The following is a 12,483-nucleotide window of genomic DNA, read 5'->3' on the forward strand; positions in this document are numbered from 1 at the left end:
CGCCGGGAGCTCTGGTGGCGCTGCCCGCCCGGGAGGGAGCGGTGGGGCCGGGCGCGGAGCCGCCGTGTGTGCTGCCCACGCTGCTCCGGCAGGATTCACCCTGCCCCAGCAGGATTTCCCCTGCTCGACATGGGCCCTCTCCACTTCCCGTCCCCAGCTTGAGCGTGACGGGGAGTGCTCAAAGCCCGCGAGCAGTTTTGGTGGGGAATGCTCGTGTCTCTGTTGGTTACGCGTTTAACTTAGGGCGAAATCTTTATTCACCTCCCAGCAGCTCTCTGTGAGCGCGTTATGTGAAGTACGTACGACCAGCTACGACACCAAGCAAAATCAAGGTTCCTGCAATTACAGGTAATTTGCGACACGCCTACAGATGTTAAGAGAGCTGCGGGAAGGTAAACAGCTTGCATCAGTAAAACTGACAGGTCCTGTGAGTGTCTGATCACACGCTGGAAACATTCCTTAGAATTACAGGGGGAGTAGGAAATGCGGTGTGAGTCAGAAATAAATGTATTTCTGAATATCGGGGCTGGATAAGATCGCACAAAGAATGAGTACTTAGAACCTTAAATAAAACATGAAGGCCGTGCTGGAGTAAGGGCAGGCGTGCTTGCTTAGTGCCTGGCGCTCGCTAGGAGCTGGGCATGTTTTGGGCATGACTGGCTTTTCCGTCATCGGGCTTTCCTAGATTGGGTGTTACTTTCACAGTCTTTGTTGTTGAAGAATCTCTCCCCTGTTCTCAACAGAGAAATTATTTCCTTGTCTTGTATGCCATTAGTTTTCACCATGTGGCCTGAAAATACTCTTGAGACAGCAGACAGTGTTGCAGGAAGGAGGTGGCCTTTTGTTTTAAGAATGGTCTTTTAAACCCAGGTTTTATAACTTTGGTGATTAATGGCTGCATCCTGTATGAAATACTGAGGGTTTGGGTCCAGATTTGGTTTGGGATCACCACAGCGTATGTGTGTACACTGAGTCAAAAGCAGAATCAAATATATTTTCATCCTTAATTTTGTTAAAGGAGTTATGTAATTTTTAACGTTTCTTGGCCTCCAGTGCTTAGCCTGAAAACCCTGTTTGCCAGACACATCCTTTGAGGAGCCCCAGAGAAAAAACAGTAGGCAAGAGGATGTGTGTGCGATTGGGTTAGATCTGCCTTAGAGAGCAAGGCAATGGTGAGACGAGCCTCAGCCTGGAAGAAGTTGGTATGTCCGTGTGTGAACTAGGCATTGCAATGTAAATTTCCAGGCAGGCTTTTCAGCTCATTTCCAGAGCCATGAGGTTACATCTGTACTGCATGTGTCAGTGTTTCTAGGCGACCTCAGATAGTCCCCAGAACTGTCAGTCTCATAATTGGTAGGATTATGTATCTCAGAGCTTAAAAATGGGACCGTGAAACCCCATGAATTAGCATACTTCTCTGGAGAAATTGATTCTGTCCTGACAGGGTCAGTTCTCTCAATTTGCTGAAGCTAGGCCTCTGACAGTTTTGCTGTTTTGTGTCTCTTGATGCGCAACCCAAGTAGATTATTTGGGCAGCCTCATTTATTTTGTGCAAAAAAACTGATCGTACATTGAAAAATGTCTAGCAGGCTATCTTAGTAGCTGGAAAAATAATAGCACTTTGAGTTAAATGTGCAAGTTTGTCACGGTCACTGCATAACCTCCATGGGTACTTGTGGGTAAAGAAGATGCTTTTACAAGTTGAGTATTGTGAACACTTCCAGTTAAATCAGTGGTCCCAGACACTGTGTGAAATAGGAGCATGGGTTGAAGCTGTTTTTTTTCTTTTGATGTTTTCCCTTGTTCTGTTCCTTGCTGATTTTAATTCTTACTTAATGATGACTGAGGAGGTATCTGGAAGGAAAACTGACTCTAACCTGGCTAAATACCAGTTTGTGTAAGGAAAAGCTTGAAGTGATGATATATGAGGTGAGATAACATGCTATCAAAACAGCAAGAATGTAGAAAAAGAGAAGCACATCCTCTGTTGATAAAAGAATGTTGAAACTAATTCTATTCCTTATCGTACACCTGCATTTCTTCCTGTAATAGAGTTTAAAAAGGAAAGTTACTTTGGACTTTACTCTTGATGAATGAAATAACAAAATACATGCTCAAGGAAAGCTACAGTGCACTGTAAAATGTTCGTGTTTATAAGTTTAAGTTGTATGTGAAAGAAGACAGAGGCTTGTTAATTTTAGAGGAAAGGAGAGACTTGTAGAGGGAATGTAGACATCTGGCTAGGTGTAGGGGGATGGAAATAGGAATTATTTAACAGGCTTAAAAGAAAAAGTAACATTAAAAAGTTATTTTGATGACCAGAAGTGGGGTGCAGTATCTCTAAAGCTTTCTTTAAGATATATAGGAAATAGGATGCTTGTATCAGTGGAGACCTAGTCCTCGGGAATTCAGCTTTCTTCCAAAGTAAGAAGCTTTAAGCACGCTTTGAGGGAAAGGCTTACAGGGGAAAATGGCTGAGACAGGCTAAACTCCAGTAGGACTTGTGCTGTCTTGTTATGCCTTCAAGTGTGACCTCTGATTTCCTGTTTTGTATGAGTGGAATGAATTTTGTGCAGAGATGTTCTGGAGGATGGGAATCTCCAGTTACACTTGCAGGCCAGTGAAATAGGTATGAATGTTTCCAAGCATCCTTGGAAAATTACTTAAAACTTATGTGAGGACATGAATATGGGACAGTCATAAGGGTGTCATTGTGGGCAGAAACTGAACCCTTAAATGCTCTTGATATTTAAGTAGCATAATTTTTTAATAACATTTAACTACATACAAATTGGGTCCTAATCTGTTGGATTTCTCTGGATTTCATGCTGGGTTTAATTAGAGCAAAGAATGCCTCCTGTTTTCCTAAACTTGAGTAGAAGGAAAGAACAATGCTTGCAGTGTTCAGACCTGCAACTGTCAGAGGTTTCCTGTTCCTGATTAGTCTTTGCCTGTTCTTGTGTCAAATCAAATATACTGTAATCCCTCTGTTGTGGCTCTTCTCCTCTCCAGTTTCCACTCTGATCTGGAGATAGGTGTTCAGAACAAAGTTTAAGAGCTACTAGAGAGAATTGCACAGGCTTTTGTGATTGGTAGGCTGCTCCTTTGATCTCTTTCAGCTTTTTAGGAAAGAAGTAGAGTTGTTGATATTCTAGAGTCTTCCAGCTGCATACTCCTTGAAGTTTTTAATATACTGCTGTAAAATTAAAATAGCTGGAAGCTACCTATTAAAGGATTTTAGTTGCCAAGGTCTAAGTTCAAAGCTTTGTCTTTTTGCATTTTGAACTCTGCATTAAAGCTATAGCAATGTAGGGAGCTGCATTCTTTTTCAGGTGTCAGAAATATCCTGGATGATTGAATTCAAGCTTGGTGCTTCCAGCTTTGAGCTGTTACTTATCTGTCTTGGTCCATTGAACCTGTGAAGCTTGTAATTGCAGTGGAGCATTTCAGGAGAACAGCCCTGTGAGATGGTGAGACTTTTGTTATCTCTAGTTTAATGTCTGGGAAACTGAGGCATGGGGCAGACTGGCAAATTAGGTAGGAAGTCTGAGCAAGTTAGCAAGTGATTGCTGTAGCCTGTGTACCCACCTTTCTTGGTGAAATGAAAGGGTGCTCTTTTGGAAGATGTTAATCTGTATTTATTAGAAGCTTTCTTGCTTCAGCCTTGACAGTGCTGCTGTTCTTGTAGTACAGCACCAAAACTAGCTCAGCAATAGGAATAACAAAATCTACACACTGGCAATTAAGTGCTTGCTGTAAACTAGATGCCAGGTTGGCAGGGTGATGCAAAACTGCTGAAACCCAGACTAGTGTGTGCTTCAAATCTGAGTAATGACACAGCATTATGCAGCTCTAGGACGCCTCGGTGCTGGTTATCACCTCCCCCTATGAGCCCCTGCTCCAGTGCAGCTGTTGAGATCAACACCTGAAAGGAAAGTTATCTTAGCAGCACATTTGAATGCATGTTGGACCTCAACATGCAACAGTACTTCTTGTGTGAAGTTGGGTCATAAAATAATTTTGGTAATGATTTTACATCTGTTAGTTTAGATGTTCTGAAGCTTTTCTGTGGCAACAGTTCTGCATTAAACTGCTTCTCTTGGGTATGCGAGTTGCCTTTGTTCCCAGCTGGGGGGGTAAGCAGGGACACTTGACACCAGTGCTTTTTGGCTTAAAGATTATCTTGGTTAACACATTCCCACATGGGATAAAGTGACATTTTTCTTGGCAGTCTGCTGATCTTTTATCAGTATCCAAAGGCACTGCTGAAAGTGGTGGAAAGTCACCCCAAACTGGTAACTCCTGGTACACTGTACACTAAAATTCTGATGGAAGTGGAGTCATTGTGAATACCCTCTAAATTTCTGTGTAAATCCAGTACAGTAAATAAACTGGCGTCCAAACTGAAGGTGAGAAGGGTATAATCATAGTCTGAATTTGTGCATAAATTAGAGGTCTGTGGACCTCTTCTTAAATAGGACTCCTAGATGTTCCTGTAGCATAAGTAGATACTGTCACACTTGCTTGTGACTACTTTTTTTTTCTTGCTTGATAATATCCTTTAGCACAAGCACCATATATGCATATGATAGAGACATATCTTCTGTTGCTTTTACATCTTCACTGTAGTCTAGCTGCGGATTTAGCCGCTGAGTAATGAATTTCCAGTATAACAGTCTTTAACAAAGGAAAATGGTGTCTGTTAACAAGCCGGCTGTACTCATAAACAGGGGAGCTCAGTGATGATTGTCCTCTGTGTTGTGAATTGCAGGGCTTTTCACTGGGTGTGTGCACCGTGCACACACGTAGGCTTACAGGAGCTGGCTTTAAAATAGAAGGCAGTATAGCCGTGGCAGCACAGAGCTCAAAATACTGCCCATGAGCTGTAGAACTACAGAAGGCATTGAGCTGTAGTTCTTCTCTTGCTGCTGTCTAGCTTACAGGGGAGGGAAAGACCCGACAAACCAACAACAAAAAAACCAAACCCCAAATGAACACCTGCTTATGTGGCTATGTTGTGTGATCATGCAGAACTATTTCCCTTGTAACTTAACTTTTCAGTCAAGCCTGGTGACCTTTTATCATTGTTTTTAACTGTAACAACCATATCCCACTGTGGTCCTCTAATTGTTGAATGAAACAGAAGGTGCTGCTGGTAGTAGAACAGGTATCTATGTGGAGACTTGGAAAAGCTTATTTTCATGCCCAGTTGTAATTTTTGTGAAGGAGAATTTAACATTTAACATCTCCCCTGTTAGAAATTATTCTAAATGCTTAGTTACTCAACCTTGCTAACTTCAGCTGTTTTCTTTTCTTTGCAGTTTCTTCCTTTATAACCAATCCCTATCCTCATTCCTACTTAATATTTTTTCCCCAAAATTCACCTAAGCTTTCATGTCTTTAACGTGTTCTTGTAGAGTCTGTACCAGCAAACTAGGTAAGTCCTTGGCTCTCTACATACTATTCTTTCTGTAAGCATTTGGCAGGATTTGCTCACATAGAAATAGTATCTGGACTGGCCCTATTAAAATAGGACTTACCAACCCATTAAAGGGATGTCATTTTTCTGCTTTCTTCTCCTTTGGCCTGCAGGACAGTTAATATTTTACTTGCTGGTGAAAAGGAAAGCAAGTATTTGAAAGAAAGATAATCAAACCTTTGATCAAGGTTCTAGCTTTTGAGTGAGTAAAGAGTAAATGAGCCATCACATCAGTACAGGTGGTTTTAGTAGTGTGAAGGGCCATACTTGGCTAACTTAAATTCTGCTTGGATCACTGTGTCTGTTGGAGAGGGGAGGACACTTTGGCACTGTCTGAATGGCCTTTACTGGATCCTCTTAAGTTGCATTGAGGGGAACTGTTTAAAGCCAGCTAGTAGGAAACACTGTGGCCAAAGTATTTGGATGGCATTCAGGCTGCCTGGATATGGCACTACAATATTTCAAGGCGAAGGTAGTGAGACTTCACTGGTGTCTGATCAGTGCCTGTAGCTCTCTGGAGTAGTCCACAAGTCATATGACTCCCCACCAATGTCAAAACAAGCCTGAGAGGGGCAAGAAGGGGCAAAGGTTGGTGACTTGCTCAGCAAGCGGTGGGAAGAACCAATGAATGGTGGCAGGAGGAGCTGAAGAGACAGCTGGAAGATTTGGTAAGGTGTGTGGGAAGGGTGAAGGGAGGAGTGTTTGGGCAGATAGGAAAGACAGACTTTTTTGGAAAGGAGAGGAGATGTAACCAGGAGACTGGACAAAAGACTGCCTCTTCAAAGTGTGGTGGCTTTTTTTCTTCTTTCTTGATCCAGATACAGACATGTCTTTGCTAGACTTGAAGCACAGATTTTTGGCTTAACAAGCACAATATACTGTCAGGGAATATGGAGCAAGTCAGATGAAGAGGAGTGTTGGCCTGGGGGTTTTGTTGTTGTTGTTGGTTTTTTGGGGTTTTTTTTGCCTTTTTTTTTTGTTTGGTTGGTTTTTTTCTTTTTAATGTAGCTGTCCTTTTCAGATGATCTGTGGGTCTGTACTGTTAAGCATATTGATAAAATGGGTTAGGTTTGAAAAAACCAAACCAAACATACTAGTCCTAGGAAGAACTTATGGACAAGTTGTCTGCTTTATAATGCACCTCCACAAAGTCACAGGACGTGAGCTGTAGAGTGACCTTAGCAGAAAACAGAACTGGGGAGCTTCTTGAGCTAACTACACACTGGAGAACTTGTATTTTGAATCTCCTTCTGCACAGGGAGGAGGAAACAAATCCATGTGAAGTTATAACAACATGACAGCCCTACTGGTGTGCAGCGGGATGTGAAGCTAAGAAACTGAGCTTATGAGGAGCAGATATATAGGTTTCACTTCACAACCTTTTCACTCTAAGAAGATGGTTGACAGGCAGGGAGAAGATGGAATGACTGAGAAGAAAATAAGGATTCTGGTGGAGTTACAGGATAGGTGGATAATGTGTGTAATACCACTGTTTGCCTGGTGCCAGTCTTCTACAGGATTTATTTTCAAATGTTCATAAGTATTTCTGGTCATAGTATTTAGTTGTAGTGTCATTCTATAAGTACTGTAATTGCCATATGTGTGTAATAGTAACCAAGAACACTAAAAAGTTGTAACTGTCCCTTTGTTTAGCAATGCAATAATTGCAAAGGAAAATTCTGAAAGAATTTTCATCAATCAGATGACAGAAAAGGAGTGGAAAGAAAAAAAATCCAGCTGATATGTTTAGTAAGGATCTCTGGTATTAAGGGTCTTTCCTCTGTCCTCATAGGGTTGTTAACTCTAGAGACTCTCTAGAGAGTAACTGTATGCTCATGGAAAAAGAATCTTTCTTCTTGGAAAAAATAACCTAGTAGGATAGCAAGGTAAATCTGTTTGTGTGGTTTCAGTCACATAAAGAGGAAATAACCTATACAGATTGTACATCCTGAAGGAGACTCAGGAAAAGTTCTCTCCAGTCTGGAGGAGATCTTGGATCTTGACCTTGGTTTTCACCTCCTGGAGTATAACCCTACACAGTCAACCAGCAGGATCTGAGTTTATAGAACTAGTGAAGGGAGATTACATTTAAATCCCAGTAACTCAAGGAAAAGATACCATTGTGTTGCGTAACAATTAGATGTCCTCATTTTCTCTGAGCTGTTGTGTACTTTGACTGATACTCAGTCAATGCATGTGGCCTACTGATTATATGTATCTCACTGTAAACCAGGAAGGTTTTTGACATTACTCAGAATGGGAGCGTGACGTGGAAGACAACTACAAAATAGTGTCATCATGTTCTTCCTCATGCAGTGTGATCCAGCTCAGTCAGGAAAATCTTGTGATTGATAGGATGACCTTTGCTTTTTAAAGCAACTTTGAAAAGATGATTTTGTTTATTGGTGCCTTGTGCTGTAAATGCCAAAGAAATATGTGCTCTGAGATAGAAACAAATTAACAAAGTTGTGAAATAAAAACCTTCATGAGCAATTTCAAAATCAAGAGATCTATGAGCACTCTTACAGGGTCCTGGCTGATAGGCAAAAGAAGTGCCAGTTTCTTGAATACACAGTAGTTTGCAAACTAATTTTCTGTAAATCTATCTGAAGTGGAGGGGTGTGGGAAGATGGGCTGGAATGCCTCTGAATGCTCTCTGTGGAAAGCTGTTTGTGAAAGCTGCAAAAACTCAGACAATTGTGGTGGTCCTGAGGAGACCAAAAGGTGACATCCCTAATTCATTACAGTCATAGTACTTTGAAACTCACCTGCTGGAAACTATTTTCTTCTGTTGAAAAAGTCTCTGAGCTACTTGCTAGCATGTCTGAACTCTTCAAATTTCGACTATAGGACTCTCCCAGCCCCTGAAATATCCCCCCTAATCTAGGACTAATGAAGTCTGTGTTATGAGAGGAAGAAAACTCCAACCTGACATGCATTCACAATGGAGGAGTCCTTATCCACTTTTCCTAGGCCCTTTTTGTAGTTAGTGGAAAGAAAAGCAATTTTGGAATGAGTCTTAAGCATTGATTTTAAATGTCCAGCTCGAGATGGATAATGACCAGGATTTTACCTTCATTGCTTCAAGCTATTGTGGAGTTTGCTTTGACTAAGAATGCAGTCACACTTTTTAAACTGATGAATGCAGGTTATCTAGACCTTCTCATGGAAGGTGCAGAGCATCAGCAGTAGTTGCTTAAGGTCTGTCTTTATTGCAGTAATGTACTCAAATCATTATTTACACTCTAAAGATAAGGATAAACCAATTGGCTTTGATTTATATAGGAATGCTGTCTAACATGTAGTTTTTTAACATAACATCTACCTTACTTTTGGCTGATATCTTCTATAATTTTGTTACTGTTATCAAGCTACTAAAAGTTGTATCTTTTCATTTAAGGCTGTGTTCATCATTTTCCCATCTGTCTTTCTTACTTAATGTGGCATTGGCAAATACACCTAGGTGCCATGTGTGTAATCCAGTATGAAATACTACCTGCTGATATGTGATTAAGTTATCATGTATGACTAGTTGTAGGTAAGCCCACTGCGTCAACAAAGCGTTACCACAGCCGGTGAATGTGCTGCAATTATGATATTGCCTTTATTTTAAACCATATGCTTGCTGGTATTTGTTTCCTGTCTTGATTAATCTTAGTTTTATTTATTTGTCTTGTTTTAGGTCTGAGTATTGAAACAAGACAATGGATTGGGGAGCTCTGCATACCATTTTGGGAGGTGTAAATAAGCACTCCACCAGTATTGGGAAGATATGGCTCACAGTCCTCTTCATCTTCCGTATCATGATCCTGGTTGTGGCTGCAGAGACAGTCTGGGGAGATGAACAAGATGACTTTGTCTGCAACACACTTCAGCCTGGCTGCAAAAATGTTTGCTATGATCACTTTTTCCCCATCTCTCACATCAGACTCTGGGCCCTGCAGCTGATCTTTGTCTCCACACCTGCGCTGCTGGTGGCCATGCATGTGGCTTACAGGAGGCATGAGAAGAAAAGGCAGTTCAGAAAAGGAGACCAGAAATGTGAATTCAAGGACATTGAAGAAATTAGGAAACAGAGGTTTCGTATTGAGGGCCCCTTGTGGTGGACATACACCAGCAGCATCTTTTTCAGACTGGTCTTTGAAGCTGTCTTCATGTACGCATTTTATTTCATGTACGATGGGTTCCGAATGCCTCGCTTAATGAAGTGTAATGCCTGGCCCTGCCCCAACACTGTAGACTGCTTTGTTTCCCGACCTACTGAAAAGACCGTGTTCACTATTTTCATGATTGCTGTGTCCAGCATTTGCATTCTTTTAAATGTGGCTGAATTTTGTTACTTACTGGCAAAGTTTTTCCTCAGAAGGTCTAAAAACGCTGGAAATTCGAAACAGCAGCCCAACCATGAGAATAAGGAAGAAACCAAACAAAATGAAATGAATGAGTTAATATCTGATAGCTGCCAGAACACAGTTATAGGGTTTACAAGTAGCTAAGGTGGTGCCAGTGCTGATGTTCACTCTTTTTGGAGTGAATGTTTTATTTAAAGGCTGCAAATGAAATTTGTTGTATGAAACGAAGCTGGGTGAGGTTTTGATGTGTAGTGTCAGATGTCGAGTAGGTACATGTCTGGGAAAAGTCAGGGCAGCCTGAACACGTGAAAATTGTGTGAGGATTAAATAGGAAGATACACTTTCCTGTGACTACCCTTACAAGCTGACTATGACAAGTGGGAAGCCCACTGCTACCTTCATGCTGACACAGCTCCTGAAAACTAAATGCAACAGCAATAAGAACAAAACTCTTTCCAAGCTAGGTATTCTAGTATTGCAAGATGTTTTGTAATAGTGATAGTTTTTACTTGTGAACTGATGATTAAACTATTTTTCTAAAATCTAAGATTCCATGTTACTTAAGGTGTTATAGTACACAACTGACTGTGTTTTATTTCTTAACCAGGCATATGCAGATGAACCCTGTAATACCATATTCATAGGGAGGAGACAGCAATAGGCTACATACACCTTCACAGCTTTGCAAGTGCTGCTTGAGTCTGGGCAGGTAGCTTGAGACGCTTGCATACACACTGCTGGCTGTAGGGGAAGTGTTTGAAAACCTGCCAGTGTGGACAACTGAGGTACCTAGATTCTGAGTTCTGCAAACTCCTGCCTAAAAACAGCACAAGAATATAGTTACAGCCTATGTAGACTTGTTTAAACAACTAGCAGACCTGGTGGTCTTACCAATCTCTTAATTGCATACTGTCAGTTTTATAGCAACTTACATAAGTTTATGTAGATGTTTTTTTCTCTAATGTATTAGCTGTTTCTTTATACTGTATCACATCGTGGAATTTTTTTTGGTTTTGATTTGTTTGCTTTTTTGTAGTAGACTGATGGTGCTGTTATGAGACTAGAGTCTGTCTGGTTTCAAGGACATGGAAAAGTATTCCTGGAAATGAAGCGAGTCTTCTGAATAAAAGGCAAACACTTTAACCTTTCTTAGTGAAGTGAGAGTCTATATGTGAATGCTAGGCGATATTTTAAGTAGGAGCTTACAAAAATCTTTTTCAAGTAGAGACTCTACATCCAAAATGCACATAACCCCTAGGCACCTCTCATTCCCATCCAGGGTATTGATGCCCTAATTCTGTTGTCCATATTTTAATGGAGATACACAGGAAACTCTGAGTGCATGGCAGTATGTGGCTGTGGGAGGGGTGTGCTTGTGAAAGCAGGGGAACCTGAAAGTCAGAGGTGGGTGCAATGCAAAACAGCTGTATTGTCTTGTGTGCTTCCTGTTTTGGGCCACTTATCACTGCCATGGATGCACTGACCTTGGTAGAACTAAGTTTTGGGGGTTGGTTTGTTTGTTGTCATTTTACAAATGGATTGGCCTCACTATTTTTCTATAATGGAACTATTCTTCCAAGGTGGAGAACAAAGAGCAGGTATCCTTAGGAGCAGATATTGCAGAGTGCCCTTTTCCTCATGCTGTTGTATCACACTTCTTACAGGTGCTAGCACAGCTCTGTATGCATCCTGAAGGAGGGCCAGGTGTCCATGCTGTAAGAGGGCTTCAGTGGGTTGGTTGTTTCATTTATGACTAGTAAAACCCTAACAGGGAGGAGGCACAAGCAACAGGAGAGAGAAAATACCTAGAGTCAGCTCTGTCCCTGCATGAGGGCCTGAGCTGAGCCCTGCCATTTATCTATTCTCTTCCACTGGCAAACTCCTGATCTTTCCTGCCTTCACAGCATATGTTCTTTTTTAATCACTGTTGTGAAAAGAAATTGCTGCTAGTCTTCTGAATGTGTCTACCAGCAAGGTTGAGGAAAAAGTATACACAACTATAGTGTACTAGTGTTTATTATTCTCTCTGCAGATTTAAGGAAGCTGATCCCTTAGGGTGAGGAAGGTGGGTGCTCAGGCTGTACCTTGCTGGATCACTCCCCAGGCTGCCCAGGTGCACAAGCAGAGTGGTGGTTCCAGGGTGTGAAGATACAGCTACTTCTCTTCCAGGACTGTGTTTCATGGAACAACTTGAGACTCGACTTTCATGTGGGACATTTGTGGATCACATACCATATTGTCAATACAAATGGAGATCAGTTAATAATTATGCCTGACCGTGTCTTACCTCCTTAGTGATCAATTTGAAATAGCCCTATGCTGCATGCCAATAAACCTGTGAAACACCTTGAGGTAGATATGTTTTCCTCAAATGGAAGACGGGTAGTTTTTCTTGGTCTATGATAAATGCAGGCCTGTAAAATCCCAAATGGGGATATGATGATAGCTCTCTCTGTGGTTTTTCTTTTCCTGCTCACAAGTTTTCAAACAGTGAGTTCTATTCCAGCAGTTAGGTTTTTTCCTAGAATGTCAGTTCCATGACTGTTTTTCTTTTCATCCTGGCTAAGTGGGCAAAGTTTCAATGAAGAAATTGGTTGTCTGCAGTCCTTTGTAGGCCAGCACAAGTCTGTGTGTGGCCATGCTGTAAATGGA

General features: G+C 41.4%; 1 protein-coding gene across 1 annotated transcript; it reads left to right on the top strand.

The window, feature by feature from the left end:
- The first annotated feature begins 265 nt into the window (after positions 1–265).
- Positions 266–10,979, top strand: LOC102041604 (gap junction beta-6 protein). The gene is made up of 2 exons (XM_005417695.2): positions 266–348; positions 9,162–10,979. Exon 2 carries the CDS (start codon positions 9,184–9,186, stop codon positions 9,973–9,975), a length of 792 nt encoding a protein of 263 aa, XP_005417752.1. The 5' UTR covers positions 266–348; positions 9,162–9,183; the 3' UTR covers positions 9,976–10,979.
- The last annotated feature ends 1,504 nt before the right edge of the window (positions 10,980–12,483 follow it).

The sequence above is a fragment of the Geospiza fortis genome, unplaced genomic scaffold, assembly GCF_000277835.1.
Source record: "Geospiza fortis unplaced genomic scaffold, GeoFor_1.0 scaffold16, whole genome shotgun sequence".
NCBI lineage: Eukaryota > Metazoa > Chordata > Aves > Passeriformes > Thraupidae > Geospiza > Geospiza fortis.

Bases quoted from the DNA above. Each gene is read 5' to 3' on its own strand.
- LOC102041604 (XM_005417695.2), top strand. From the start codon at position 9,184: ATGGATTGGGGAGCTCTGCATACCATTTTGGGAGGTGTAAATAAGCAC.